The sequence below is a fragment of the Xenopus tropicalis genome, chromosome 10 (genome assembly GCF_000004195.4).
Source record: "Xenopus tropicalis strain Nigerian chromosome 10, UCB_Xtro_10.0, whole genome shotgun sequence".
Lineage (NCBI taxonomy): Eukaryota > Metazoa > Chordata > Amphibia > Anura > Pipidae > Xenopus > Xenopus tropicalis.
The window spans coordinates 33,268,717-33,296,384 of NC_030686.2; the positions used below are offsets into that span (position 1 = coordinate 33,268,717).

At 40.2% G+C, this 27,668-nt stretch overlaps 1 protein-coding gene across 1 annotated transcript in view; it reads left to right on the plus strand.

Moving 5' to 3' along the window:
- abca9 (ATP binding cassette subfamily A member 9) overlaps positions 1 to 27,668 on the plus strand; it is a 90,753-nt gene that overhangs the window by 41,103 nt on the left and 21,982 nt on the right. Inside the window, exons 8-23 of the mRNA XM_031894645.1 lie at positions 1,271 to 1,409; positions 3,419 to 3,604; positions 4,663 to 4,810; positions 5,484 to 5,649; positions 11,097 to 11,155; positions 11,942 to 12,052; positions 13,736 to 13,911; positions 14,517 to 14,636; positions 15,567 to 15,705; positions 15,948 to 16,038; positions 18,117 to 18,256; positions 19,920 to 20,039; positions 22,274 to 22,475; positions 24,556 to 24,722; positions 25,506 to 25,633; positions 26,314 to 26,451. Of these exons, the coding sequence (XP_031750505.1) occupies positions 1,271 to 1,409; positions 3,419 to 3,604; positions 4,663 to 4,810; positions 5,484 to 5,649; positions 11,097 to 11,155; positions 11,942 to 12,052; positions 13,736 to 13,911; positions 14,517 to 14,636; positions 15,567 to 15,705; positions 15,948 to 16,038; positions 18,117 to 18,256; positions 19,920 to 20,039; positions 22,274 to 22,475; positions 24,556 to 24,722; positions 25,506 to 25,633; positions 26,314 to 26,451 (2,230 nt within the window). The remainder of the gene's footprint in view (positions 1 to 1,270; positions 1,410 to 3,418; positions 3,605 to 4,662; positions 4,811 to 5,483; positions 5,650 to 11,096; positions 11,156 to 11,941; positions 12,053 to 13,735; positions 13,912 to 14,516; positions 14,637 to 15,566; positions 15,706 to 15,947; positions 16,039 to 18,116; positions 18,257 to 19,919; positions 20,040 to 22,273; positions 22,476 to 24,555; positions 24,723 to 25,505; positions 25,634 to 26,313; positions 26,452 to 27,668) is intronic.

Below are 27,668 nucleotides of genomic sequence, written 5' to 3' on the forward strand. Positions count from 1 at the left end.
ATAAAGGATTCAGAAAAGGCAAATGTATTTAATTCTTTTTGTTCTTCAGTAGCAATCAGCGAACCTGGCGCGTTTTGCGTGAAAGTTTGTAAAAATTGCATAAAACTTTGCCAAAAGGCATTTAGGTCATTTGGAAAGTTAAATTATGTTGCAGTTTAGGCATTTTAGCATTGCAAAAGCATATACATCACCCTCTCTTGTTTTTTTTGCACAATGCTACATGTGATCTTTATAGAAATAAGCCCAATTTCTTGCAAACAAGGAGGTAACTACCTTTCAGCTTGTAAATTTGCCATCTAAGTTTATTACACCATCATATTTAAGATTATGTTGACAGACAATGCAATTGCTTTTTATGATAAAGAAAGTAGGAAGTTGGACAGTGGGGTTGCAGTAGATGTTTTCTATTTGGATTTTGCCAATGCTTTTGATACATACAGGGATCATGTACAGGTATGGAAATGGTATGGAAAACCTCAGTTATGATGAAAGTCTCAGTCAGCAAGGATAGTTTCCCCCTTTTAGACTGATGCCCCACCGGGAGATTTAGTCGCTGCGATTTTTAAAAAGCGAGTTCCAGTGACAAGTCGCTAGAGATTTCCACAACGGAGTGATTCTATTTCCCACAAATCCAGGTGTCGTATTCCCCGCTCACAATTAGAAATGACATTCGGTACAATGGGGAAATCGCAGCGACTTCCCGCTCAGTGGGTTTTACTCTCAGCGATTTCAATAGTTTTGAATGACACTGCTTTCTTTGTAAAATCGCTTGAAAAAGGGTCTCATAGCGATTCGGAGCAATAAGTGATTTGAAGTAGTATCGACAGTTTAGGTACTGGCCATTTATATTCTTCTCTATGTAGAGACAAAACGATCGACTTGTTGCTTGAATTCACTTTTTTTAAAAATCGCAGCAACTAATCTCCCCGTGGGTCATTAGCCTTAAACCAAAATACAAAGTCTTCAGTCTGTTTTTTTTTTTCAATTTGCAAAAATTGGCAAAACTCATCGAATTCAATGGCCATTTTCCGAGGCTACTGCGCAACTTTTTTTTTTTTTAACCAAGCAACTTTTATTTTGTGTATCCACTGGAGTCTATTGGAAAATAAATTTTGCTCATTGCTATATATCAGACATCAGACAACTAGTAGGATATCTGACCGTGTTTATTTAATATCAATTTTACCCTTACTTTGCAGAAAATGTTATTATATGCAGTGAAATGAGAATTCGATTTTAAAATACTGATTAATCTTATGCTCTTTTTCAGGTTATCCTGGGGATTGCTTTATGCCGGTTATATATTAATAGTGGCCAACCTGATGACTCTGATCACAAAACCTTTTATATTTATGACAAGTTCCTATGGTGTCATCATGTTTCTTTTCTTTCTGTATGGAGTCGCTCTGGTAAGTTTGCTTTTTCCTTAGTCTATTAAGTACACATAGGGGTATATTTATCATGCTGTGTAAAAAGTGGAGTAAAACATTACCAGTGATATTGCTCATAGCAGCCAATCAGATGCTTTGCTTTGGTTTTGTAACTGCTGAAATCTAATTGCTGATTGGGTGCCCTGGGTAACTTCACCAGTAATGCTTCACTCCACTTTTTACACATCATGATAAATATACCTCATAATGTATTACTGTGCACGCTATTGTACTACAGGGGGCCCTACTTGCCTATTATTGGATGACAATCTCAAATTTACTTGTGGTACACTCACATCCACTTTACACTCTTTCACCCCTGCAACATTAGATGTAGTTAGCAAACTTCCATACTCCTCAATGTCCGCAACCTGCTCCCTTGACCACATACCTTTTCCCAATTCACCCAAATTCTGATCCACTCAGCCCTGCATTCACCCACCTATTTAACTTCTAATATTCTACTGGCACTTACTCATCTTCATACATACGAGCACTAATCACTCCTATCAACTATCATCCAGTTTCCCTTCTATTTGCATGCAGATTGCTGGAAAGGCTTGTTTACAACCTGTACAATTCCATTCTTGACCCCTGCAATCTGCCCAATACACCCAACAGAAACTGCAATCACCAAAGTAACCAGTGATCTTCTCCTGGGAAAATCTAACGGTCACTATTCCATACTCAGCTTTCTAGATTTCTATGCAGCCTTTGACACAGTTGACCACCCACTACACCTAGACATTCTGTACTCAGCTGGAATTCAGGCCCCTGCTCTTCCTTGGTTTAAATCTTATCCTTCTGACTTTAAAATTGTCTTTCTTATCTCTACATCCACTTCATTCCACCTCTCTGTTGGCTCTGTCTTGGCCCCCTGCTGTTCTGACTCTATGCAACTAGGGCAACTTATTCATTCATTTGGACTTCAGTAGCACCTACATACTGAGACACCCATCTCTACCTGTCTACTCCTGACTTCTGTCCTTCTGTCCTTACAGACTACCTGTCTGTTATCTGCTCCTGGGTGTCACAGCCCCACCTGAAACTGAATCTTTCTAAACAGTATTTAATATATTTCCCCCTGTCCCTCAGGTTTCACTCACAGTCAATAACATCACCTTTCAATCAACCACACAGGCAAGCTGCCTAGGAATGATATTAAACTCCTATCTGTTTATTACACTGCACAACACTTGCCAAATCTTGTAGTATTCACCTGCACAACATTGCCCAAATACTCCTTTACCTCAATTTAGACACAACTAAAACATTTATCCAGTCTCTTATAATTTTCCGCCTTGACTATTGTAACTTACTCCTTACAGGCATTCCAACACATCAACTTCACAACTCCAATCTGTTCTAAACGCTGCTGCCAGACTCATTCATCTCACAGCTCCACATCAGCCGCTCCCCTGTTCATACTTCTTCACTGGCTCCAATCTCCTCTGAAAATAAAATTCAGATTACTAGGACTCATATTTAAGGCCTTTAATAACGAGGGCACTCCTTAATCTCAAAAATACATTCCTTCATGCAACCTAATCTCTGCTTTTGACTTTCGCCTCTCTTCTTGTCTCATATCTTTATCCCCTTCATGACTGCAAGACTTCTCTCGAGCTTCTGCCTGTCACTGGAAGTCTCTGCCTCGAGCCATCAGACTCTCCCCTTCTTCCCTTTCAAACACTCCCTAAAGACCCACCTGTTTAGGGAAGCATATTCAATGTATGTTGATTAATCAGAAATTTATGTATCATAAATTACCAATTTGTTTCTATATTCTTTTTGTTTGAAATGTGCACTAACCCTTTAGATTGTAAGCTCTTGTAGGATCTTCCCTCAGATCCTATTTTTACTCAGTAAGCCGGTGTTTATTAACTCATTGCTAAATACTTGTTCATTTGCTGTTGAATGAATTCATTCTAAAAACCTGTGTGAATGCATTTGCTTTCTTTCAATGAAGCAAAACAATTCCTGTATTCCAGATGTCATTCACCTTCATGCTGAGCGCCCTGTTTCGGAGTCCCAGAGCAACAGCCGTTGCTGGGTTTTTCATCACACTCTTCCTTTCTGCTGTGGGTCTCGTACTACTAAGAAAAGATTTTCCTCAAGCTCTTGCAGTCTTATTGAGCATCTTCCCCCAGTTTGCCTTTGCAGTTGGATTACTGCAGGTAATTCTTGTCTGCTTTAGCCCTACACAGATGTAGAACAGACAGACATTTCAAGTGTCTATAAAAATAAATTTGCAATATAAAACAATCAAGTGAGACATGTAACAAAGGTATATACTATAGAAATAGTGAAAATATTTGGTTAAGCGTGCTCCTATTTCATATTTACGCCTGAAGACAAGCTCATAGTCAGATCAAACCCTAGTTGCATCATTCCAACAATTACTGAGCAAGGATCAAATTACACTCGCTGATAAATCTAATCTCACCAACCATAAAGGAAAAGGTATATATTACAAAGTATTGTAATTAAAAGATAATAATTTATTGGTCTTTTTAGCATTATACAGTATATATATATATATACCCACAATTGAATGTCACTTTTAAATTATCTTGGATAGGACAAAGGATACCATACAGGTATGGGATCCCTTATCCGGAAACCTGTTATCCAGAAAGCTCCGAATTACGGAAAGCCCGTCTCTCATAGACTCCATTTTAATCAAATAATACAGAATTAAAACTGATTCCCTTTTCTCTGTAATAATAAAACAGTACCTGTAATTGATCCCAACTAAGATATAATTACCCCTTATTGGGGGCAGAACAGCCCTATTGGGTTTATTTAATGGTTAAATGATTCCCTTTTCTCTGTAATAATAAAACAGTACCTGTACTTGATCCCCACTAAGATATAATTACCCCTTATTGGGGGCAGAACAGCCCTATTGGGTTTATTTAATGGTTAAATGATTCCCTTTTCTCTGTAATAATAAAACAGTACCTTGTAATTGATCCCAACTAAGATATAAATAATCCCTATTGGATGCAAAACAATCCTATTGGGTTTAATTAATGTTTTATTGATTGTTTAGTAGACTTAAGGTATGGAGATTCAAATTACAGAAAGACCCCTTATCCGGAATACCCTTGGCCCCGAGCATTCTGGATAACGGGTCCTATACCTGTATTATAAAGAAGAGGCTTGGGGTGTTTCTCCTTTATATAAAGCAACACAGGACAGATTTCTATTATTATTTGATCTGTTGTTTTAGAGTGTTCATATGGATAGTGATCTAGAAGGTGTCTACTTCTCTGACTTGATGGGGGATTCCTCTCACATGCTATCCTGCTTTATCAGCCTTGTTCTCGATTCGGTATTTTACATGATCCTCACACTGTATTTTGAAAAAGTTCTTGCAGGTAAGCACAGCTTAAGTATTATATGCATTACTGATGTAGTACTTATGTCACACATTAAGCTAAACGTTCTCAAGAAGATATTAAGGCTTTCTTTCTGCTTAATAAATTATATAGAGGATCCCTCCAGTCTGTATAAAGTAAGCTTTATCAGAAAGGTCTATGTAAATACAGCCATAAGCACTCACAGAAATGCTGCACTGAGTCCTCTATCAAAAGAAACACAGGATTTCTTGTCTCATTTTTTGTAAACATGTTCTTAGGGTATCTGATTCCTCTCTCAGAAAAATCCTCCATTTCCGGAGCCAGAGTCTGTGCAGCTCTCTCCACTCTCCCTTCCCTTCTCTTCTCTTCTCCTGCTCCCCCCTCCCATAAGAATTCATAAAACTCACTGCCCCTCCCTTAAGAAGGTGTAATCTGAGCTACCAGCAGCTAGAGCGACAGCAGGAAGCTATGTAGACCAAGCTAAAATGGCAGCTGTAATCTTAAACAAACAGAGAAAGATTCTAGGGCTCTTTACTCAGGTATGGTAATGCTTTCTGCAGAATAAATATAGCAATTTATTGGCAGTAAAATGCTAAAATGACTTTCCTTTTCCTTTTACACATTTAATAGACATCTTGATAAATATTAGCACTTTGTTAAATAAACAATTTTTCATTTCATCATACAATAGATAAACATGGAGTTAAGCACGAGCCATTGTTTTTCCTAAAAGCTTCTTATTGGTCCAAAGAGAAGCCGTCTCCACTAATGGGACAAACTGATTATAGCGGTGAATCCTCATTGGGAGACTTTGTTGAAAAGGTCCCTGATGATTTACATGGAAAAGAGGCCATCAGGTATGCTATTCATAAATAATAAATAACCAAAATCCTTTGCTAGTACAGGTATGGGATCTGTTATCCAGAAACCCAATATACAGAAAGTTCTGAATTACGGAAAGGCCATCTCCCATAGACTCCATTATTTAATAATAATTCTAATTTTTAAAATGATTCCATGACTTAAGGCATGGAGATCCAAATTACGGAAAGATCCCTTATCCGGAAAGCCCTGGGTCCTGAGCATTCTGGATAACAGGTCCCCAACCTGTACTTTGTTAAAAGCCAGATTTTGTTCTGAAAATCCTTTTCTAAGAAATTTGTTCTCACTAAGTGAACCTGGCTCTAGGGCCCTCACACAAAAATGTTTTTACAAGTTCCATTTTGAAGTCCTTTGTGCCTAATCTACCTATCTATTGGGAGTGACCAAAGGGTAAGGGTTTGGAGAAGCATACTCAGGGAATTAGTGGTATTGTAGGTGAGTGTCAGGCTTCATGTACGGGTGCCAGGTCTTGCCTTTGGTCACCCCTAGCATTCTGGCTAGGGGTGCACAGAATCCGGGATTCAGTTCTGGATACAGCCAAGATTGGGCCTTTTTTGTCAGGATTCGGATTTGGCTGAATCCATGCTCCTGGCCGAACCGAATCCGAATCCTAAAAATCCTGTGACTTTTTGTTACGTAAACACGGAAGTTGAAAATGTAACCCTTCCGAAACCCAATTATCATAAGCTAATTAGGAATCGGATTCAGTTTGGGTTTCAGCAAAATCCTTCACGAAGGATTCAGGGGTCTAGTCGAGAATCCAGAAAATGGATTTGGTGCATTCCTAATTCTGGCACATGTACATTCAGTATAAATAGAAGCTGAGGCTGATCCTATGGGGCACATTTACTAACCCACGAACGGGCCGAATGCGTCCGATTGCGGTTTTTTCGTAATGATCGGTATTTTGCGATTTCTCGGAAAATTGTCGCAACTTTTTCGTAGCCATTTCGAAAGTTGCGCAAAATCTGGCGATTTTTTCGTAGCGTTAAAACTTGCGTGAAAAGTCGCGCCTTTTTCGTAGCCATTCCGAAAGTTGCGCAAAATGTTGCGATTTTTTCGTAGCGTTAAAACGCGCCTTTTAAGTTTTAACGCTACGAAAAAAATCGCTAGATTTTACGCAACTTTCGGAATGGCTACGAAAAAGTCGCGTTTTTTCGTGCAAGTCATAATGGCTACGAAAAACTCGCGTTTTTTCGCGCAAATCGTATTGGTAACGAAAAAGTCGCGACAATTTCCGAAAAGTCATAAAGGCGCCGAAAAAATCGCAAAAAATACGAAAAAGTCTCAAAATGTTCGTTTTCCAATCGGAATTTTTCCAATTCGGATTCGTGGGTTAGTAAATGTGCCCCTATGTGTGAGGTGATTGCCCTAGATTTTTGTGATATAAACTTTTGGTTACTGAACTTCAGCTTGCTTACGACTTTTCTCTTGGCTCCTCCTTCAACTTTTGTTTAGTGCCGTGTTTCTGGCCTATTATATTTCCACACTTTCCTGTCCCTGCTATTCCTCAGCTGGGCTCAACCTGTACCAAATTCCAGGCATTGTGTCCCACTGGAAATCATAGGGGAGGCTACGTGAGTGAGTGTGTTGGGGAATCACCCAGGCCATTAAGAAAAAATGTAAGAGTGGGTATGTGCATGGCTAATTACAAATGATGAGCAAATCTGTCCCGTTTCGCTCCGCCATAAAATCCCCCAAAACGGCAAGAAAATTCACGAAACCGCAAAAAAACTAGCGAAACGCATTTGTTCTTTTTTGTCTTTTTTGTCGCTCACATCTTTTTTGGTCACCCGCGTTTTTTTTTTTTACGCCCACGCATTATTTGACACGGGCGGGCCCTTTTTTGACGCGACCGTGCCCTTTTTTGACGCATGCCACGCCCTTTCTTGACGCGGCCACGGGCAATTTGATGTGACTGTGCCCAATTTTGACATGTGACAAAAATTTTTTACGCACCATGAATTTTTCCGCGGCAAATTTTTCATTTTAGTTTTGGTAAACAATTCGCCAATACGATGCGAATCCATGCCTGCCGAAAACATTCGCTCATCACTACTAATTACAAATGTTAGAATACCAGGTATAGCGATAATCTAACGTTTCATGCATATAATATTTTTTTCTGCTGATGTTTATAAAATAGACGCATGACTTTCCTGAAACAAAAAAAAAATCCAGATATATTAAGTACCAGATAATAATGAACATATCTGTTTGCTCAGCGGAAATATAAAACAATAAGTGGAAGTGCCACATTTGCAATTACACCCGTTCTGTTTTTCTTTTTGCCATCCCAGTTTTACTTCTGATGTTGTTTATGAACTATAGCAACTGGGAAATTACCTCTACATTATTATTATTATTATTACTGCAGTATTATTTCCCACTGGATTAGTATAGGCACATATTTGATGAATTGCTCTATAGTGCAATAAAAACCCCTTTAACTAAACTCCAGTTTCTTTATAGTACAGATATGGGACCTGTTATCCAGAATGTTTGCAACTGGGGTTTTTCCATAATTTGGATCTTTATACCGTAATCGAATAGTAAATAATTTAAATAAACACAATAGGATTGTTTCGCCTCCATAATGGATTCATGATAGTTTAGTTGGGATCAAGTACAATGTACTTTTTTATTATAGAAAGAAAAGGAAATCATTTTTTAAAATGTGAATTATTTAATGAAAATGGAGTCTATGGGAGGTGGCCTTCCCTAAATTCGGAGCTCTCTGAATAACAGGATTCTGGATAATGGATTCCATACCTGTACTTCAGCTGGATAGTTACATAATACATGGGGTTTACAAAAGACACGTCTATCAATTTGAACCTATTTGTCTTACTGAAATCTAACTCCTAGTTGATCCAGAGGATGGGAAAAACCTCATCCAAAGCCTCTCCAATCTGTCCTTACAGTGGTGGTGGTTGGGTGGGGTGTAACATTTCCTTTTTGATTTCAAGATGGCAACTGGACCAGTCCCTGGCTCAACGTTATACTAAGAATTTCCTTCAGTTACTCAAAAGTAACCTAAAAAAAAAATATAATATAATCAGTGCTCAGTGATGTAATTTCTGTCACATGACTCACTGAAACTTCTATGTAATAAATAATGTACCCCCTATTGTAAAATATGTAGATATTTGTCACCTTGGAGTTCCATGACCTGTATTTTATAGGGTCATGGAACTTCTTGGTGACTTGTAATATCCCTGAACCTGCTACTATTAAATGTGCTTTCAGTGTAATAGTTATCTGGAGATCAATTAACCATATGCCTGTGTCCAGTCCTGTACTAAATTTACATCTGGCATTATACCATAGTGGATATATAAAGGGGACCTGTCATCCACACATGAAAAGCTGTATAATAAAAGTAATTTAAAAATGGAATATGAAACCTAAATTGTTTTTTTTTATTAAATCATCCATATCTGTATATTGCCTGAAGTATTGCATAAGTCAGGGATCCCCAACCTTTTATACCTGTGAGCCACATTTAAAGGGAAAAAGTATTGGGGAGCAACACAAGCATGAAAGATGTTCCTGGGGGTGCCAATAAGAGCTATAATTGGCTATTTAATAGCCCCTATGTGGACTGGCAGCCTACAGAAGGCTCTGTTTGGCATTATACTTGGTTTTTAGGCAACCAAAACTACTTGCCTCCTTACCAGAAATTAAAAATGAGCACTGACTTTGAGGTCACTGGGGGCAACATCCAAGGGGTTGGTGAGCAACATGTTACTCATGAACCATTGGTTGGGGATTACTGGAATAAGTTATTGATTGCACTAAATCAAATTTGGTGAAGGAACCATATGTCATTGTCATTCTTGTAGAGAAAGGTGGTATTTTACTTCAGAGACTGACACTTTAGAAATATCCTCAACCCTGGCTATCTATGAGGAGCAAGTAGTCCACATATGCCTCATAAAAATTTACAAGTGTGCCTTGCCCGTTACCCATTCCCATTATGTTGGTATATATGGTTTATGTATGTGAGTGTGTAGATAGGTCAGTATGGGTCTGTGTGTGAGTGGATAGGTCAGTATGGGTCTGTATGTGAGTGGATAGGTCAGTATGGGTCTGTATGTGAGTGGATAGGTCAGTATGGGTCTGTATGTGAGTGGATAGGTCAGTATGGGTCTGTATGTGAGTGTATAGGTAGGTCAGTATGGGTCTGTATGTGAGTGTATAGATAGGTCAGTATGGGTCTGTATGTGAGTGGATAGATAGGTCAGTATGGGTCTGTATGTGAGTGGATAGGTCAGTATGGGTCTGTATGTGAGTGTATAGGTCAGTATGGGTCTGTATGTGAGTGTATAGGTAGGTCAGTATGGGTCTGTATGTGAGTGGATAGATAGGTCAGTGTGGGTCTGTATGTGAGTGTATAGATAGGTCAGTATGGGTCTGTATGTGAGTGGATAGATAGGTCAGTATGGGTCTGTATGTGAGTGTATAGGTAGGTCAGTATGGGTCTGTATGTGAGTGTATAGGTAGGTCAGTATGGGTCTGTATGTGAGTGGATAGATAGGTCAGTGTGGGTCTGTATGTGAGTGTATAGATAGGTCAGTATGGGTCTGTATGTGAGTGGATAGATAGGTCAGTATGGGTCTGTATGTGAGTGGATAGATAGGTCAGTGTGGGTCTGTATGTGAGTGTATAGATAGGTCAGTGTGGGTCTGTATGTGAGTGGATAGATAGGTCAGTATGGGTCTGTATGTGAGTGGATAGATAGGTCAGTATGGGTCTGTATGTGAGTGGATAGATAGGTCAGTGTGGGTCTGTATGTGAGTGGATAGATAGGTCAGTATGGGTCTGTATGTGAGTGGATAGATAGGTCAGTATGGGTCTGTATGTGAGTGGATAGATAGGTCAGTATGGGTCTGTATGTCAGTGTATAGATAGGTCAGTATGGGTCTGTATGTGAGTGTATAGATAGGTCAGTATGGGTCTGTATGTGAGTGTATAGATAGGTCAGTATGGGTCTGTATGTGAGTGTATAGATAGGTCAGTATGGGTCTGTATGTGAGTGGATAGATAGGTCAGTATGGGTCTGTATGTCAGTGTATAGATAGGTCAGTATGGGTCTGTATGTGAGTGTATAGATAGGTCAGTATGGGTCTGTATGTGAGTGTATAGATAGGTCAGTATGGGTCTGTATGTGAGTGTATAGATAGGTCAGTATGGGTCTGTATGTGAGTGTATAGATAGGTCAGTATGGGTCTGTATGTGAGTGGATAGATAGGTCAGTATGGGTCTGTATGTGAGTGGATAGATAGGTCAGTATGGGTCTGTATGTGAGTGGATAGATAGGTCAGTGTGGGTCTGTATGTGAGTATATAGAAAGATCAGTATGGGTTTGTGTGTGCTGGGTTTTGTAACCTAGTGCTTAGAAGACTTTCCTCTCTTCCAGAATCCATGGAGTTAAGAAAACCTTCTCTGACAAAGACAAGAGCACTGAGGCTTTGAGAGGTAACGTTTACATAAACTGCCTGCCCTATGCTGTCTGTGCATGCCATACTCTGCCTGCCCTATGCTCCCTGTGTGTGCCATACTCTTCCAGTCCTATGCTGCCTGTGTGTGCCATTCTCTGCCTGATCTATGCTGCCTGTATATGACATACTCTGCATGCCCTACCTTGGCTGTGAGTGGCATACTACCAGCACTATGCTGCCATACACACAGGCAGCATAGGGCAGGCAGTACATACAGTGACACAATGCTGGCACTGCTTCTACAGTCTGAGTCTGAAATGTGAACAGATGAACAGTGTGGGTTTATAGTCTGAGCCAGAGGAGTGAACACTGCAGGGGGTGAACAATGCAGGGATTAAAAGGTGTGAACAATACAGGGGATTACATGTGAACAATTCAGGGGGCCAGTTAATCTCAGTATTCATACCATTTAAATCTTACACAAAGGTAAGCAGTCACAGCAGCCAGACAGGTGGAGGGCCACACAGAGGGGGCCGAAGGCTGCCAGTTGGACAGCACTGAGTTAAGGTGGGAATCTTATATTCAAGGTTCAGTCACTGGGAGTAGAAGAGAAGGTAATTGTGTGATTTGTCTGGAGGAATTTAGAGCCCTTCAGTGTTTCAAATGTGGTCAAGCTACATATTAAGTGGGGGAGGCCAGATACACTTTCTCTTATGAAAAGTTTCATGTTTTTATTGACAGTGTGCACGTGATACGGTATTATTATGGATTTCTGACAAATACCTATTTTTTTTTTTACAAATACCTAATTGTTTTTTTCTAGGTCTAGATCTAAATATCTATGAGGGGCAGATTACAGCCCTGCTTGGTCATAGCGGAGCTGGTAAAACGACACTACTAAATATCCTTAGTGGAATGTATCCAGCTTCTGGCGGTAAGCCTCCTTTCTTGGTAAAACCATTGGGTTTCAGTGTCATGGGTCAAAACATCAATATTCTTAAGGCCTCATTCTCACTAAAGGCTTTGGGGTCATTTTCATTTAGTTCCCAAGGGTTGATTCAAACTTGATTGACAGAGTAGAAGAATGGATGTCTTATAGCTTCATTTTATTACCCTACTAAGACATCATTGGATTATAGTTCTGATTATAGAGCCTATTAAGTCTGACAAGCACCTACAGTTGCTGAATGTCCAACAGGACCCCTGTTGAATAAACTCACTATTCAGACAACATCTTTGGTGATTCTAATTCTTTTAAATCCAATATTGTCAGTTTTATAGGTGCATAGATGCATAGATATATGGGATGGAGATGAACAATCCTTCTAATCTCTTGTTAAATACTGTAAACGGCTGTAAGGGCTCTGGCACACGGGGAGATTAGTCGCCCACAACAAATCTCCCTTGTCACGGGCGACTAATCTCCCCAAACTACCATCCCACCGGCGAAAATGTAAGTCACCGGTGGGATGGCACACACTGCGCAGGTGATTTCTGTAAATTGACGAAATTGCCTCACGAGGCTTTTTCGGCGATTTGCCAAAATCGTCTTACATTTTCGTCTTACATTTTCGCCGGTGGGATGGCAATCTGGGGAGATTAGTCACCCGTGAACAGGGAGATTTGTCGCGGGCGACTAATCTCCCCGTGTGCCAGAGCCCTTAATGGCAATAACTTCACTTTGGAAACACATACCTTCAGCATCCATTTTCTTGGATGTGATCTTTTTATGTATATGAAGGAGAAATCTATACCACTTTGTACCACCTATGGCACACAACTATTTGTGGCAAGCCAGTAGTCCTAAATCCTGCCTAAGGGCATCCCAATTGGGCAGTTCTTGAGGCTTAGCTGGATTTGTTTAATGTTGGATAATTTACAGTATAAGACTATAGAGTTTTAGGACAGATTCATAAGACAAGGATATGAATATTTGTTGTAAAGGAAGCATTTGATAGAGCTGTGATGTATGATAGGGTTTACTTGTTGAAATATAAGAAAATAGGTAACACTAAATCCAGCTACCAAAACACTTATTTTTAAAAAGCATTAGGGTGTCTTGTTACAACACCTTTCTTTGGTGCAGGTTCAAGACAAGGCACCCCCACACTGACAGATAGCTACATACACCACCCCTTTTAATAAACAATTCAAATATTGTGGAATTAGATGATTCTTTCCATTATGGAAACTCGTAAAATCCTTCTTTTAGTATCCTAAGTATCTAGGAGTTTGTATAGTTTAGAGAACCAGACCCATTAACTCATCAGGACATAGTAGACATAGTAAATCTAAGGATTTTCTAATTCCACAATATTTGAATTGTTTATTAAAAGGGGTGGTGTATTTAGCTGTCAGTGTGGGGGACAGTATTTGGGCAAAATCTCGTGCCACGTGGGTGTTAGGATTTTGGATCATCTTTCGCAATAGAGAGGAAATCAGCTATAGCCTAATGTAGAAATGAAACACGAGGGCTTGGTCATCGTTATCCCTTAATAATCAGATAAATAAAGGATGTTTTTAAACTCTATTCTACACTCTGTAGTACTCTGTAGTACTCTATAGTACTCCCTACTACCCAAGCATTTCTTACCTTCTGTATCTTTTTGTTTTATAGGATCTGCAACTATCTGCAATTATAAACTCTCTAACATGAGGCACTTGGAAGAGATAAAGAAAAGGGTTGGATTTTGCCCACAGGGTGACATTAAGTTTGACCCTTTAACTGTGAAGGAAAATTTAATGGTCTTTGCAATGATCAAAGGGATCCCAACAAAGCAAGTAGCACATAAGGTATGAGATTGTATTCTGCAGAAAATGTAAAAGCATGGCAGTTTTTGTTAATGTATGTTAATAATGAGACACACACTGGCAACAAGATCTGCTTCTCAATATCTACTAGGAACTATAAAAATGCTAAGTAGTATAAGATTCTTGAAATCTCACATGAGGCTAGCCAAATTCTTCATTTCCCAGGGTCCCACAGCCATGTGACTTGTGCTCTGATAAACTTCAGTCACACTTTACTGCTGAGCTGCAAGTTGGAGTGATATCCCCCCCTCCCAGCAGCCGATCAGCAGAACAATGGGAAGGGAGCAAGATAGCAGCTCCCAGTAGGTATCAGAATAGCACTCAATAGTAAGAAATCCAAGTCCGGCTTGGGACTCCTCCAGTTACATGGAAGTAGGAGAAACAATAGGTTAGCTGAAAGCAGTTCTAATGTGTAGCGCTGGCTCCTTCTGAAAGCTCAGACTCAGACACAATGCACTGAGATGGCGCCTACACACCAATATTACAGCTAAAGATGTAGAAACAAAATTATGGGAAATGTTGCTGTTTAAGATGCATAAGATTCTCAAAGTATATGTGTCTAATATATAATGATGTTTTTTTTAAAGGTCCAAAAAGTTCTGTCGGACTTGCAGATGAATGATATTGAAAACACAGAAGCTATTACATTAAGTGGTGGACAAAGAAGAAAATTAACTTTTGGAATTGCTATTTTAGGAGATCCTCAGGTAATTTAGCCACACAAATCAAAGAAGTTTTACTAATAGAGGCAGTATATCCCCTTTTTCAACAAGTGCAATGAATTGGGCTTGTGCTGAACATACTCCTTTCACTATTGTTTTAATTATGAAGATTGAATTTGAAAGAATTTTTGTTTTTTGTTTTTTTAGCTAAACAGACCAAACAGCATAACTGAAGCTGCTCCATGTTTGATCTTTGTTAGGTAGATAATGAGATTAGAGCACATATAGTCCCCCTGCATAGAGAATGACAAAAGCAGTTACCACAAAGGGATGTGAGACCTCCTTTCTGAAATCCATAGAAGATCTTCTATAGCCAAGCCGGCTTTAATAAGGGAGACCTTATTACCTAAATAAAAGAGTTTTATTGCTAAACAGACTTTGCTCTGGTCAGTAGGTAGATAGGGGACCTCAACCATTAATGTTATAAAGGTCTTGAAGAAATCAAATGTCTTAATTACATTCCCTATTCACTCTCGAGCAAGCATTCCTTTATAGGATATATAAATATACATACATACATACATACATACATACAGACATACAGGTATGTACCCAGAACCCAGAAAGGGCATGTATATCTCTAAGGCTGAGGCAAATAGTATACTGTACTGTTTGTCTTTCTTCTGAGCTTTTGTGCTCTACAGAGATATTGAACTATGTGCAGGCTACTAGCTTTCACAATGGCTTCTGATACAGAACCATTTAATAAAACTTAAATCTTCAGCTTGGAAAGGTTTTTCAAAGAGGATGTTCTTGCAGAAGCAATATATGATTTTGAGTATGCTTATCATCTAATTACACGATATAAGATTACTGGTATTAACACATACTGTACCATGTTTATACATATTCAAGGGTTAAAACTTTATTCTGACATAATGAAATGTGACCAATCACTTGGCTTGATTCTTCCAGGTTCTACTTCTTGATGAACCGACTGCTGGTTTGGACCCATGTTCCAGGCACCATGTATGGACCATTTTAAAAGAGAACAAAGCAGATCGAGTCACACTCTTCAGCACTCAGTTCATGGATGAGGCAGACATCCTTGCTGGTCTGTATTAGAATCCATTTCAGGTCTGTTTTAATCCCCTTCAATGATACAAAATGTCTACAAAAGAACAAATTTACTAAGGAAAGCAATACATCTTATTGGACTTGTCAATCTCATGTCGCCTTCAAAAAAGCTTACATTCCCAATAACAGAAATCTTTGCCGGGAACCTTTCCTTTTCTCATTGGCTTGATGAAAATATATTTTTTGAAGTGTCCAATTGTGTTTTCTTTCAATTAACAGATCGAAAGGCTGTGATCTCTAAAGGAAGGTTAAAATGTGTTGGATCCTCCTTGTTTCTCAAGAGAAAGTGGGGCATTGGGTATCACTTAAGGTCAGACTATTGTAGTCTTCTAAATATTTGTATCTTTATTGATTTTATTTTAAACAGAGTAGAAAGAGAGAAAGAGGGGAAAGTAATACAGAGAGGAGAACTTGATGGGTGTTCCAAATTCAGAGGTACAGGTATAGGACCCCTTATCCGGAAACCCATTATCCAGAAAGCTCCGAATTACAGAAAGCCCGTTTACCATAGACTCCACTTAAATCAAATTATTCAGAATTTTAAAACTGATTTCCTTTTTCTCTGTAATAATAAAACAGTACCTGTACTTGATCCCAACTTAGATATAATTACCCCTTATTGGGGGCAGAACAGCCCTATTGGGTTTATTTAATGGTTAAATGATTCCCTTTTCTCTGTAATAATAAAACAGTACCTGTACTTGATCCCAACTAAGATATAATTACCCCTTATTGGGGGCAGAACAGCCCTATTGGGTTTATTTAATGGTTAAATGATTCCCTTTTCTCTGTAATAATAAAACAGTACCTGTACTTGATCCCAACTAAGATATAATTACCCCTTATTGGGGGCAGAACAGCCCTATTGGGTTTATTTAATGGTTAAATTATTCCCTTTTCTCTGTAGTAATAAAACAGTACCTTGTAATCGATCCCAACTAAGATATGATATGATGAATAATCCTTATTGGATGCTAAACAATCCTATTAGGTTTAATTAAAGTTTTATTGATTTTTTAGTAGACTTAAGGTATGAAGATCCAAATTACAGAAAGACCCCTTATCTGGAATACCCTTGGTCCTGAGCATTCTGGATAATGGGTCCTATACCTGTACTGTCTAGCATACCACCTGTCATAGCCCTTATAGTTTATGATGATAATTGTTGTGCTTCTAAAAAGTTACGCAGGGCAGGGCAAGGCTCTTTCTTTACCATTGTTTGGAGCATCTGCATACTTGGTAGACCTGGTAAAGAGAGTGGAAGGCTCAGCCAGTGTTAGGATTTTGCCTAACGGGGTTTTGTTTAGTTAATCAAATTTTAATGGAACTTTATGTATGATTATACCTAAATAATTAAACAAGCATACCCATTGGAGTTGTGGGCCATGTCGAGGGTCTCTAAAAACTCCTTGCGTCTATGGGAAACACCACCGATTTAGCCCAATTAACCTCAGGGCCGGATTTAAGTTCTCGGCGCCCCGAGGCCGCCCCCGCCCCCCCCCCCGAGTGCGCCTGCGCGAAGCCCTCTCTCCCCGAGTGCGCATGCGCGATCAACGCGCATGCGCAATCGCACATTTAAACTCCCATACGGAGCAGTGGGGAGAGGTCCCGACTGCTCCGTATGGGAGCCAAATTTAAAAATTCTGTTGTGGCGGGGTGGCATGCCGCCCCTAAACTTGTGCCGCACTAGGCCCGGGCCTTTGTGGCCTTTCCACAAATCCGGGCCTGATTAACCTTTAGCCTGGAGAAGCCCCCAAATCGTTCAACTTCCCACAGGAGTTCAAATAAAGGTTCCCTAGGATTGACTAAGTATATTAATATGTCATCCGCATTAAGCATAAAGTGATATCTTTTCCTCTAATCTCTGAAGTTTAAGTCCCATTTTATCAGAGTTGTTACGTATCTTAATGGCCAGAGGCTCTATAGACAGGGCGAATAGCAGAGGGGACAGTGGGCACTCCTGTCTGGTACCCCTCATCAGTGGGAATTCTTGTAATAATTCTGCATTAACTAGTATTTTAGTGCTTGGGGCACATTATATATACTGTATACACTAACATTTAAAAAGGTATTAAAATCTACTATGAATAATTGTATTAAAGAATGAACACAGTTATAATGATTCAGGGCTAAACATAAATTAGTAAATAAAATAGATAAAAAGATTTCACAATACGGCTTTACCTACTTCACTACATAAAATTATCTATGCTAAAGATGTTAATTAAATAAAAGGTATAAAGGTTTATACTTTTTTCCCCCTGAGTTAAGGTAAATGAGAAAGATTAAATATATTCCTGCACTGACTCCCTTAACTTGTTCTGGGGGAAATAGAACATTTAGCAGTGTCACAGACTTTCTTTGGAAGTAATTTTACTTGATTACCAGGATGCAAGTGTCTCCATCATGTGACGTGGAGCTTATGACATCGATCATTAAGCAGCGCATACCCAGTGCTAAGCTCACAGCGCAAAATGAAGAGGAGCTTACATACGCCTTGCCCTTTGAAAATATGGATGTTTTCCCAGGTACATTCTATATCTTTGGCATTTTTTTGAAACTGTTCAAATTGTTACAAATATGATGCACTTTGCTTTAGAATTTAGATTCTTATGGATAAGAAGAAACAATACTAAAAATGAAAATATAGTGAATATAAGATCTATAAGTTTGATTAGAAGTAGTGATGAGCGAATCTGTCCCATTTCGCTTCACCAGATGACAATTTTTACACGATTAATTTTGCCGCTGGTTTCACGAAAAAATCCGCCAATGGTGAAATGCGGAAGTTTGCCGCAAAACCATGTCTGCCAAATTATTTTGCCCATCACTAATTAGAAGCACCAAATGGGGAATACTATGAGTAACCATGAGTATTAGCCTAAAATTGTAAGTTTCTGGGTGACCACTGCCTGCTGCGGGTTACTTCAGCTTCATCCCGATGGAGAGACATCTGTAGTAATCCTTGGTAATTTCTTCACTACTTAAAAATTATGATAAAGAAGCTGTGGGTACCATGGTTTTAAATGTATAGTAAGTAAAGGCATATTATTCACTATCCCCCCTCTCAGAAATTAGTCTTTTTATTTGGCCTTTGGGGCAGATTTACTTAAAAAGTTGCAGCTTTTTTTTTCTGTGACTTTTAGCGCTAAAAATCTGAATTGGAAAAAAAAAATCCGAAGGTTAGTAAATGGCCCCCTAAGGGGCACATTTACTAACCCACGAACGGGCCGAATGCGTCCGATTGCGTTTTTTTCGTAATGATCGGTATTTTGCAATTTTCGGAAAATTGACGCGACTTTTCCGTAGCCATTCCGAAAGTTGTCTGGCGATTTTTTCGTAGCGTCAAAACTTGCGCGAAAAGTCGCGCCTTTTTCTTAGCCATTCCGAAAGTTGCGCAAAATGTTGTGATTTTTTCGTAGCGTTAAAACTTGCGCGAAAAGTCGCACCTTTTAAGTTTTAACGCTACGAAAAAAAACGGCAGATTTTGCGCAACTTTTGGAATGGCTACGAAAAAGTCAAGTTTTTTCGCACATATCGTAATGGCTACGAAAAACTCGCGTTTTTTTGCGCAAATCGTATTGGTAACGAAAAAGTCGCAACAATTTCCAAAAAGTCGTAAAGGCGCCGAAAAAAATCGCAAAAAATACGAAAAAGTCGCAAAATGTTCGTTTTCCAATCGGAATTTTTCCAATTCGGATTCAGATTCGTGGGTTAGTAAATGTGGCCCTAAGTGTCACAGTAGTTTATTTTAGCGCTAATTCCTTGTTTAGGCAAAGGAAGGACACACCAATTTATTTCACTTAACTGTCAATAGAAATCTGACTCCTATTCCTGCATAAAAAGAGACCGATGGCTCAGAGGGTGATACTAAGAGACTTTAAGGGTAATGAAAAGTGGAGTGAAGCATTACAGGTGATGTTGCCCAGGGCAACCAATCAGCAATTAGATTTCAACAGTTAGAAAACCAAAGCAAAGCATCTGATTGGCTGCTATGAGCAACATCACCGGTAATGTTTTACTCCACTTTTTACACAGCATGATAAATATACTTACTCTTATGGAACATAATTCCTAATTTATTATAATTAGAAAGTTCCTTGCTTCCATGATGCTCACATTAAATATTTATGTTTGCAGTATTTCTCCTAAGTCTTATTATTTTCTCTCTGTTGACTCTTTTTTTTCTAGATTTATTTAGTCATTTGGATGGCCAAGTAGGTAACAGCATAGTCAGCTATGGAGTCTCTATGACAACCCTGGATGATGTATTTTTAAAACTAGAAGGGGAAGGAGAGATAGAAAGTGGAGGTAAAATCCTTTTTTTATTTTATTAATGTTAATCCTATCCCTTTGGACAAAACCTGAAGTCCACTTAAACTAGGGATGCACCAAACCTTGTTTTTTGGGTTCAGCCGAACCCCCCGAATCCATTTCAAGGGATTTGGTGCATCCCTAACTTAAACTAATGTTTGTTTTTCCTATTTATGTACAAGGGGGGTAATTTACTATGGCCCTGGACATAAGAACTAGAACACTAAGGGGCACATTTACTAACCCACGAATCCGAATTGGAAAAATTCCGATTGGAAAACGAACATTTTGTGACTTTTTCGTATTTTTTGCGATTTTTTCGGCGCCTTTACGACTTTTCGGAAATTGTCGCGACTTTTTCGTTACCAATACGATTTGCGCGAAAAAACGCAAGTTTTTCGTAGCCATTACGATGCGCTCGTATCTTGTCGCAACTTTTTCGTATTGAGCGCTCGTAAGCGGCGGGCGAAACTTTCAGACTTTTTGATGATTTTGGAAGCCTCCCATAGGACTCAATGGCACCCTGCAGCTCCAACCCGGCCCAAGGAAAGTCTCCCATAGGGCTCAATGGCACTCTGCAGCTCCAACCTGGCCCAAGGAAAGTCTCCCATAGGGCTCAATGGCACTCTGCAGCTCCAGCCCGGCCCAAGGAAAGTCTCCCATAGGGCTCAATGGCACTCTGCAGCTCCAACCCGGCCCAAGGAAAGTCTCCCATAGGGCTCAATGGCACTCTGCAGCTCCAACCCGGCCCAAGGAAAGTCTCCCATAGGGCTCAATGGCACTCTGCAGCTCCAACCCGGCCCAAGGAAAGTCTCCCATAGGGCTCAATTGCACTTTGCAGCTCCAACCTGGCCCAAGGAAAGCCTCCCATAGGGCTCAATGGCACTCTGCAGCTCCAACCCGGCCCAAGGAAAGTCTCCCATAGGGCTCAATGGCACTCTGCAGCTCCAACCCGGCCCAAGGAAAGTCTCCCATAGGGCTCAATGGCACTCTGCAGCTCCAACCCGGCCCAAGGAAAGCCTCCCATAGGGCTCAATGGCACTCTGCAGCTCCAACCGACTCAATGGCACTCTGCAGCTCCAACCCGGCCCAAGGAAAGTCTCCCGTAGGGCTCAATGGCACTCTGCAGCTCCAACCCGGCCCAAGGAAAGTCTCCCGTAGGGCTCAATGGCACTCTGCAGCTCCAACCCGGCCCAAGGAAAGTCACCCATAGGGCTCAATGGCACTCTGCAGCTCCAACCCGGCCCAAGGAAAGTCTCCCATAGGACTCAATGGCACCCTGCAGCTCCAACCTGGCCCAAGAAAAGTCACCATACTGAAGCTTGAATGAATCCGAATCTTTCGTACTCGGCGTGAAGGCTACGAAAAAGTCGCGACTTTTCGCGGAAGTTTTAATGCTACGAAAAAATCGCCAGATTTTGCGCAACATTCGAAATGGCAACGAAAAAGTCGCGACAATTTTCCGATCATTAAAAAAAAAATACAGATCATTACGAAAAATACCGATCATTACGAAAAAAACGCAATCGGACGCATTCGGCCCATTCGTGAGTAAGTAAATGTGCCCCTAAGAGATGCAAAAGTGCTCCCCTTAGTGCCCTTAATTCCAATATTATTGGGTCTGTGAGGGGGACATGCATCAAACTTCATTCGCTTTTGCTTACACTTTATTGTGAATCATATGCAATTGTGCTGGTGTTGCCTTTAGCTCTTGACATCAAAATGTTGTGCACAAGCCTCATTATGTGGGTGAAACTGCTGGGTCTGTTGATGTAGGCGCCAGCTTCGGACTGGGCCCCCGGGCACTGGGAAAAAACCCGGTGGCCCACGGCTGCCCAGACCCGAACCCTCCAGGGTGCAGGGGGGGTGTGAATGTGGCGGGGGCCATTGGGGGGTGCAGGGGCCCCTGAGGCAGAAGCCCCGGTGGCCCTGCACCCCCAGTCCGACCCTGGTAGGCGCTGTGGGAACCCTGGAGCCTCCATCACTTTCATAGATGGCAATAGCAGTAGTGTTTCTGTGTGTTAATGGACACACTTAATAGAAGAGGGGAAGCTTAAGTAGAAGCAGGAAGAAGGCAGCAGGAATGCGTGCAACTTGCACAAAAGTGCAATGAGAGGCTTTGGACCCAAGTATCTTTAATGAACTCCATTTTGTCAGACTATGACTATGGCCATTTTGCACAGTGACTGCTCTTGCGAGTCATAAATAACCCCTTTTGCCTCTTTCTGCAGATTATGATGTTTTTAACCCAGAGTCTAGGACAGCTGAAGACAGATATGATATTTCTGCTGAAATGGAAGAGTCACTTTTACTGATGTCGGACTCTGGAAATGTGACACTAAGTGGCTGGGAACTGTGGAGACAACAAGTGTTGGCTGTTGCAAGGATTCGATTTCTGAAGTTAAGACATGACACTAAAAGCTTGAGATCTATGTGGGTGTAATGACATCTTCAATTTCTGAGATTAATAATGTTACTGTATCTATATTTTTATAAGGATGTTACATTCTACAAGTTGATCCAGGGACTGGTCCGATTGCCATCTTGGAGTCAGGAAGGAATTTTTTTCCCCTCTGGGTCAAATTAGAGAGGCTTCAGATGGGTTTTTTGCTTTACTCTGGATCAACTAGTAGTTAGGCAGGTTTTATATAGGCATTATGGTTGAACATGATTGACGTGTGTCTTTTTTCAACCTAACTTACTATGTAACTATGTATTATAAGTCAATGCAAAGAAATATATAAAAATGAAATATTTATTATCATGAAATAAGATATGATATTGTTCACATTGTGGACATCTGTTAACAAAGGATAATATCTGTATACTCTGCCTTAATTCCTCTGTCCCACTTGTCTCCCTATTCTTCATCTGTCTTCACCAACAACTTCCAATTCCTATTCTATCACTTCATTCCTCATTCATAGAGTATGTGGAGCTGTAATGGTCAGGTTTTAATTACCCACCTGTCCTGTTTGTACCTTTATCAGCTTCCCAACAAATAATGAGGCATTTACTAAAGCATGTTTTTTTGGGGGGGTAGGGCTTTTTGTTGGTGAAAACTCAATTTTGCTGGGATTTGTTGTGATTTATTATGTGACAAAACTGCAACAATTCGAAAAAGTTGTGCTGCTTAATTTACAAAGCCACTCCAGGCTTTTAGAGTGCATGAGCGAATCCAAGAGATTTTGTGCACTCAGGGTGACTAGATGGCGACATTTTTCACCATTTGCTTTGACAGAAAGGGAAAACAGGAGATGCAATCCAGTCGTGTCTCCTGGTTGCCCTGGCTGTCATTTCTGTGGGCAATGCTTAGTACAGGTTTTGTGGACAGAAATGATGAAAATAACTTTATGGTATCTCTCTCTCTTCTGCTCTCTTTCCTTCTAATGTGATAACTTCATGTGTGTCACTAATCACGGTTATGCCATAAGCAATTTAGTTGCTTGTGATTAAAACTTCCCAGCCTGCTGTTCGTCTGAACTCCTGCAATTACCTTTATAGTTCCTTTCTGGTTCCTCTCTTGTTTCTGAGTCCTTGCCTTGTTCCTTTGCTCCATATGCCACCCTTTTTCATATTCCTGTAGATCTCCTGCTTTACATCTCCAGCATGGACCCCGCTTGCCTGCTACCTGCCCAGACCTCAGCCTGTCTTTTGGACTCTGCTTGTCTTCCACCAGCCCTGACTCCCAGCCTGATACTGGACCCTGCCTCAGCCTGCTGCTAGCCTCAAACACTGGAGTTTTTCTCAGTTTCACACTTCATACTGTTTTCTATTTTCCTTCTCATTTATTAAATCATTGCTTCTGCTGTACCAGTTTTAACAAAGACACTGACAGTTGTACACTCGCTTACCCGGCACATTGGCTCCTGTGGCTAAGCACATAGTAATTAGAGATGTAGCAAACTGTTCGCCGGCGAACTAATTCCCGCGAACATCGCGTGTTCGCAAGTTCGCGAACTTTTCGCGCATGTTCGCAATTTGGGTTCGCGTGGCGTTTTTCCGCTGCGTTTTTTCTCGGCCTAAAAACGCAGCACAAGCCACACATGGCGTTTTTCAGCAAATCCCGTTTCCATGGTGCTAATAGTGCGAAATAGCAAAAAACGCCACGTATTTCCGCTAGGTCTGCCAGCTGCCTTTGCGTATACATAGGAATAGCTTGCGTTTTTGCGCAACGCTGTGTCAACAACGTATTTTTCAGAGAAATTTTTGCCCTTGATCCCCCTCCTGCATGCCACTGTCCAGGTCGTGGCACCCTTTAAACAACTTTAAAATCAGTTTTCTGGCCAGAAATGGCTTTTCTAGGTTTTAAAGTTTGCCTTCCCATTGAAGTCTATGGGGTTCGCAAAGTTCGCGAACTTTCGCACTTTTTGGCGTAAGTTCGCGAACGCGTTCGTGAACTTTTTTTTTGAGGTTCGCTACATCCCTAATAGTAATGTATATTTTAGCCTATATTAATAGGCACATTATGATATATATATTTTTCTTCACAATAGTTTTCTTTTTTTTTCAGATTGTTACTTCTTGTTCTTTTTATTCTGGCTTCAATTCTAAGCATTATAATGGCTCATATTTCCAATAAATTTATTTCTTGGGAACTTACTCCAAGCCTCTACTTTCAAAGTCCTGGTAGTCGACTAAACAAATACTACACAGATTTGCTGATTCATAACAACACTGGTAAGAATTTGATGCCCATCTCTCATTCTCTCAGCCTATTATCTACTGATAAAAATGGGAAAAATTCTGAAAACATGGCTTTTCCTGCTTACTCTGTGCCTCTTAAGCAATCCAAAAGACGATTTAGGTCAGTTCCATCTTTAAATTTAAGTAAATGTGACTGGGGTAAACTAGAGTGAGATTTGCATAGGTACATGCTGTGTGACCAGACAAACTGTCACTGTTGCAAAATGGATATGGCTATTCCCTGTGGCATTAGCCTAAGGACTAGTCATTTCTAGATGGCAGTTCTGCCTGAGTGCAGAATACACGCATAAAAAGCATGAAATACAAAACCCTTCACACATGACATGACTGGACAGTAACAGTTTATCAATTTAAATTATGGTTCTGGTATTTATTGAGTGCAAACAATCCAAAAACTCAAATGTAAAACGTCACCATCTAAAAGCTTGCGAGTTTCTATAGAAGTCAATGGGAGTTGTCATAAGCAAAGTCAACCCATATTGTCGATTCCAGTTGATGAGTTCATGTTTAAAACTCAAAAATTTGAGTACTTTTTATTTGCACGAGTTTACCATTTTAATTTATTTGGTAGTAAATTTATGTATTCAACCAAAACTAGGAATTCAAAAATAACTCCCTGGTTTGGGGGCACTGAGAGCAACATTCAAGGGGTTGGTGAGCAACATGTTGCCCCCGCGCCACTGGTTGGGGATCACTGATCTAACTCATTCAGATATCTGCCCTCATATAAACATCAGATTTTTATATCTGAGACAGGTTCATCTATTGATGACTTTATTGGTGCAGTGAAAGAACAGAATATAGCAGTACAAGTGGCCAACGGCAAATATGACATGGATACTATAAAGTACAGAGGAGCAATTGAAGTCTCTCAAGCGGAAAAGGTGATTGGACTTTTAGATACATATTTTGGGTTTCTCGTGGACATTTTAGTGCAGAAATATATGTCTACCCCAGTATCTCTATCTGTATACTTTATCTATCAGTATCTGTCAGGTTTTTTAGAAGCTCTATAATGATGTTAGAGATGGCTGCACAATGGTATTTGAAATATGACAGGATAGTTCAGCTGTTTGTGGTGGAACCTTTAGGCTCGTGGTAATTGGGGGAGAGTCGCAAAGAAACTTCAGGAGACTCTCCCATCGGCGATTCCTGTGTTTTTATGTTTTTAGACAGGCTTTCTGTTTCTATTTCAAAGCATGCTGGATTCTAGACATGTAAACAGGGTCAGACTCGGGCCCTAGTGGGGTCTCGGTGGCCCAGACCTGATCCCTGTTGCGGCTTCCCCGGCTGCTGTATCCTCCCCGACGCGTTTCACTTACACATGCTCAGGGGAGGATATCAGGCAGGTGGTGGGGTCGCTGCAGGGCCCCTGTGGTGGGTTTGGGGGATGCGGCCAGAGGGGGCACCTCGGGGGTGTGGGTCCCTTTGGGCCCTGCACCCACCAGTTCAACGCTGCATGTAAAGTATATTAAGAAACATTTAATTAAAAAAAAAAAATGTCAATATTATCAATGCTCTAGGTTTGAAAATGTCATGTTTTTTTTACTTTTAATACACACAGGGCTATAATTTTACCATTGTGGCAAACCCCAAGGCACATAATGCACTACCAGTACTTCTAAATATCATCAGCAATGCTCTTTTGAAGGTTTTTAAGGTCTCAGAACATGTCCGTGTGTGGAACCACCCAATAACTATGGTACGTATAGTCATTATCTTCACCATTGTAATACTGGGTAGTATCTCTATCTTGTTCCTGAACATATTTAGATCCTACACCAATACAGTACAGAATTAAGTTCTAAAGCCTGTGTTACCCAGCAATAATTTAGACAAAATTAATTATGGCACATACACCAAACTGGTATTAGAGGACATTATAGACAATTTCAAAGGTCAGCAAACAAATGCGTCATTCATTGATATACTGGGTTGATCTGATCTTGGGGCCTCAATCACTCAATTCAAAAGTAGAAAGTGTGGGTGCAATTAAACATCCTGTAGAGAATACGTACTGTATGTAGATAGATAATTGCAGTTATTTCTGAACACTAGCACAGCAAATTGTTAATACCAAAGTTAATTTTATATTCACAAAATGGATTTTGTTAGTACAAAATAAACTCACAAACCATTTGCTAAAAGCTTTGTGTAGCCAAGATTGATTAATTGTGACTTCAAAATTGTTTCTCTGCTCACACTGATAATTTTGTACAGGTATCGGACCCCTTATCCGGAAACCTGTTATCCAGAAAGCTCCGAATTACGGAAAGCCTGTCTCCCATAGACTCCATTTTAATTGAATAATTCAGAATCTTAAAACTGATTTCCTTTTTCTCTGTAGTAATAAAACAGTACCTTGTAATGGATACCAACTAAGATATAATTAATCCTTATTGGACGCAAAACAATCCTATTGGGGTAAATTCATGTTTTATTGATTTGGAGATCCAAATTACGGAAAGACCCCTTATCCGGAATACCCTTGGTCCCGAGCATTCTGGATAACGTGTCCTATACCTGTATTAACAAAATACATTCTTTGACGATAGAATCATTAGTGCTGATAAAATTTGTTTTGTGACCATGGGATGTATGTTGTGGTTTGTCAGCAGAACATTGATTCTTTCAGAGCACAAATTATTCTAGGTACCTGTCGTGTATGGAGAACCCAAACCCCAGCGGGAGTGACTGGATTCTGCTCTAGGCGTGTTCTTCTGCGTAAAACGGTCACCTTGGCCTTTGGCCTGGCTCTCAGCTACTTGGCTGCCGCCAGGTCCTACCCCATGAGAATCCAGAGACACCCAGAGGGGCAATCAAGGAAGGGAAGGAGGACGTCACGAGAGAATTCCCCCCAACAAAAACCCTGAAAAAAAGGGAAACGTCTAACTGTTTTCTGTGATTCACAAGCAAGTT